This window comes from Cydia splendana, chromosome 14, assembly GCF_910591565.1.
Source record: "Cydia splendana chromosome 14, ilCydSple1.2, whole genome shotgun sequence".
NCBI lineage: Eukaryota > Metazoa > Arthropoda > Insecta > Lepidoptera > Tortricidae > Cydia > Cydia splendana.
In genome coordinates, this window is record NC_085973.1 from 7,647,483 (window position 1) to 7,649,960 (window position 2,478).

Below are 2,478 nucleotides of genomic sequence, written 5' to 3' on the forward strand. Positions count from 1 at the left end.
TAATATTATAATATAACATACGTTAATAACAAATAATGAGGCACCATGTAGGGTTTTAGACATGATAAATTTACCCTATGGCCTTTTACTATTTTAGTTGCGTACCTAATAAATAATCCCTTTTTATATAGCTTCCGAATTATATTAATTTCAATTTCGAGATGTTTCTGTGTTTCGTCAGATTCTTATGTTTGCATTACAGGAATGGCACCTAATTTGAAAGAAACGGATTTAATACATCTGCAATCATACAAAGAATTACAGGAACCGCTTAAGCCGAAGGCAGAGAAGCGGGAATATACTATATTGTATCACGTGGTACTACTCCTCGCATACCTGCACATCGGAGCGTTATACGGAGTGTACTTGGGATTCACTTCCGCCAAATGGGCCACTGTAGTATTCAGTAAGTACCTATTACTCAATTATATAAGCTTACTTTGTGATGCCGGGAAATGTACAGCATTTCGTTTACTTTGTGTATACCCTTCGACACTAACGAGAAACGCACTCATAATAAAACAAGAACTGAAGACATTATTTAAGTACCACGATTCATAATATTTTCAAACCTACAATCTCATCATCATCATCATCTCAGCCATAAGACGTCCACTGCTGAACATAGGCCTCCCCCTTACCTACAATCTACAACCTACAATCTGCCGAAAACAAATTGGGTAATCTACCATTCTCTAATTTACAAGTCAGCGACCAAAAAGCTGTATTATATGTGTCCATTTCCAGACATTTTTGTCTACATAGCGGGAAGTTATGGAGTCTCAGCGGGTGTGCACCGGCTCTGGTCCCACCGCGCCTATAAAGCCAAGATGCCGCTGCAGATTATGCTGATGCTAATGCAATCCTTGACTGGCCAGACCACAATTTTCAACTGGGCTAGGGATCACAGGTATAGCATTATTAATTAAACTGAGGTAACGATTTATTATCCTACTTACTACCACCAACCGTTATAAGTGCGTTTACAGTTTAATGTTAAATTAATATTGATTGTAACAGATTACACCACAAGTACTGCGACACTGATGCCGATCCTCACAGTTCAGCGAGAGGACTATTTTTCTCACACATTGGCTGGTTATTGGTGAAGAGACACCCGGAATGCCTTCAAAAGGGAAAAGAAGTAGACGTATCGGATCTAATGCAAAATCCCGTAGTAATGTTTCAGAAAAAGTAAGTTTATTTATTTACCATCTGATAGTTGCTTGCAGAACGTATATAACGCGTATTACAGATATCTACGAAACAAAGTATACAGTAATGCATATATGTACCTACATATATGTATTTCATTTCAATAGATTATAATATTATTATTATTTACTTATACTGATCCGGAGGTCGCGGATTCAAATCCTGACTCGTACCAATATGTTATTCGAACCTTATGTATGAAATATCATTTGATATTTACCACTAGCTTTTCGGTGAAGGAAAACATTGTGAGGAAACCTGCATACATCTGCAAAGAAATTCAAAGGTGTATGTGAAGTCCCCAATCCGCATTGTCCGTGGGGACTATAGCCCAATCCCTCTTGCGCATGAGAGGAGGCCTGTGCCCAGCAGTGGGACGTATATAGGCTGAATATTATTATTTAATTATACAGATTATAAATATGCTGATTTTATCAATCAACTCTCGAAAATAATGAGATATTATTTTTGTTCCAGATACTACTCTATCCTCAGCCCTTTGATGGTGTTCATACTCCCGACACTGATACCAGTGTACTTCTGGAATGAATCCCTATCCAACGCGTTCCACGTCCATCTTGTGATGGTCATAACCGGCGCCAATGTTACGTTTTGTGTCAACAGCATTGCGCACGCTTTCGGCGACAAACCCTACGACAAAAATATGTCCGCGACAAAAAGCTTTCCCTTGTCGTTTTTCTCATCCGGAGGCCATCACAACTACCACCATGCCTTTCCATTTGACTACCGATCTTCTGAATTTGCAAATGATTATATAACATTTGCAACTAATTTTATAAATTTCTTCGCGCGTATCGGTTGGGCGTATGATTTGAAATACGCAACCCCTGATATGATAGCGAATAGAGCGAGTAGAACCGGGGACGGAACTTATCACCACCGTGACGAATGAAGGAAGGTTTGGAAAATTAGCAGACTATTTTGTTTTTACTTAAGACTTACATACCAACAATTGTGAGTGGGAGGTATCAAAAAATGTACAGATTTGAAAATAAAAGTACCTACCTATACGAGTTCTTGAAACTCATTTCTGTTGTTTTAATATTAAAGTGTTATTATTATTCCTTAAAGTAAGAAATTCTTACGTTTAGTAGCATGCATGCTAAGTAGACTCAAGGAGAGACCAGTCGACTGTAAATCCGATCATATATTTATATATTTGCCTTTTGTTTATTGCAAGCATAAAAGAAAAGACGAAAGTCAATAACTAGACTTCGCGGTGATAGCTTTAACCCTTTATAA

The 2,478-nt window shown here is 37.9% G+C and overlaps 1 protein-coding gene across 1 annotated transcript; it reads left to right on the forward strand.

Annotated features, from left to right (window-relative positions):
- The first annotated feature begins 204 nt into the window (after window positions 1–204).
- On the forward strand, window positions 205–2,128 carry LOC134796945 (acyl-CoA Delta(11) desaturase-like). The gene is made up of 4 exons (XM_063769139.1): window positions 205–406; window positions 748–910; window positions 1,021–1,194; window positions 1,693–2,128. Exons 1-4 carry the CDS (start codon window positions 205–207, stop codon window positions 2,126–2,128), a joined length of 975 nt encoding a protein of 324 aa, XP_063625209.1.
- Window positions 2,129–2,478: the final 350 nt, after the last annotated feature.

Excerpts from the sequence above, each read along its gene's own strand:
- LOC134796945 (XM_063769139.1), top strand. The coding sequence starts at position 205 with ATGGCACCTAATTTGAAAGAAACGGATTTAATACATCTGCAATCATAC. Across the intron at positions 407-747 it reads ATGGGCCACTGTAGTATTCA|ACATTTTTGTCTACATAGCG; the intron begins GTAAGTACCTAT and ends GTCCATTTCCAG. Across the intron at positions 911-1,020 it reads AACTGGGCTAGGGATCACAG|ATTACACCACAAGTACTGCG; the intron begins GTATAGCATTAT and ends TGATTGTAACAG.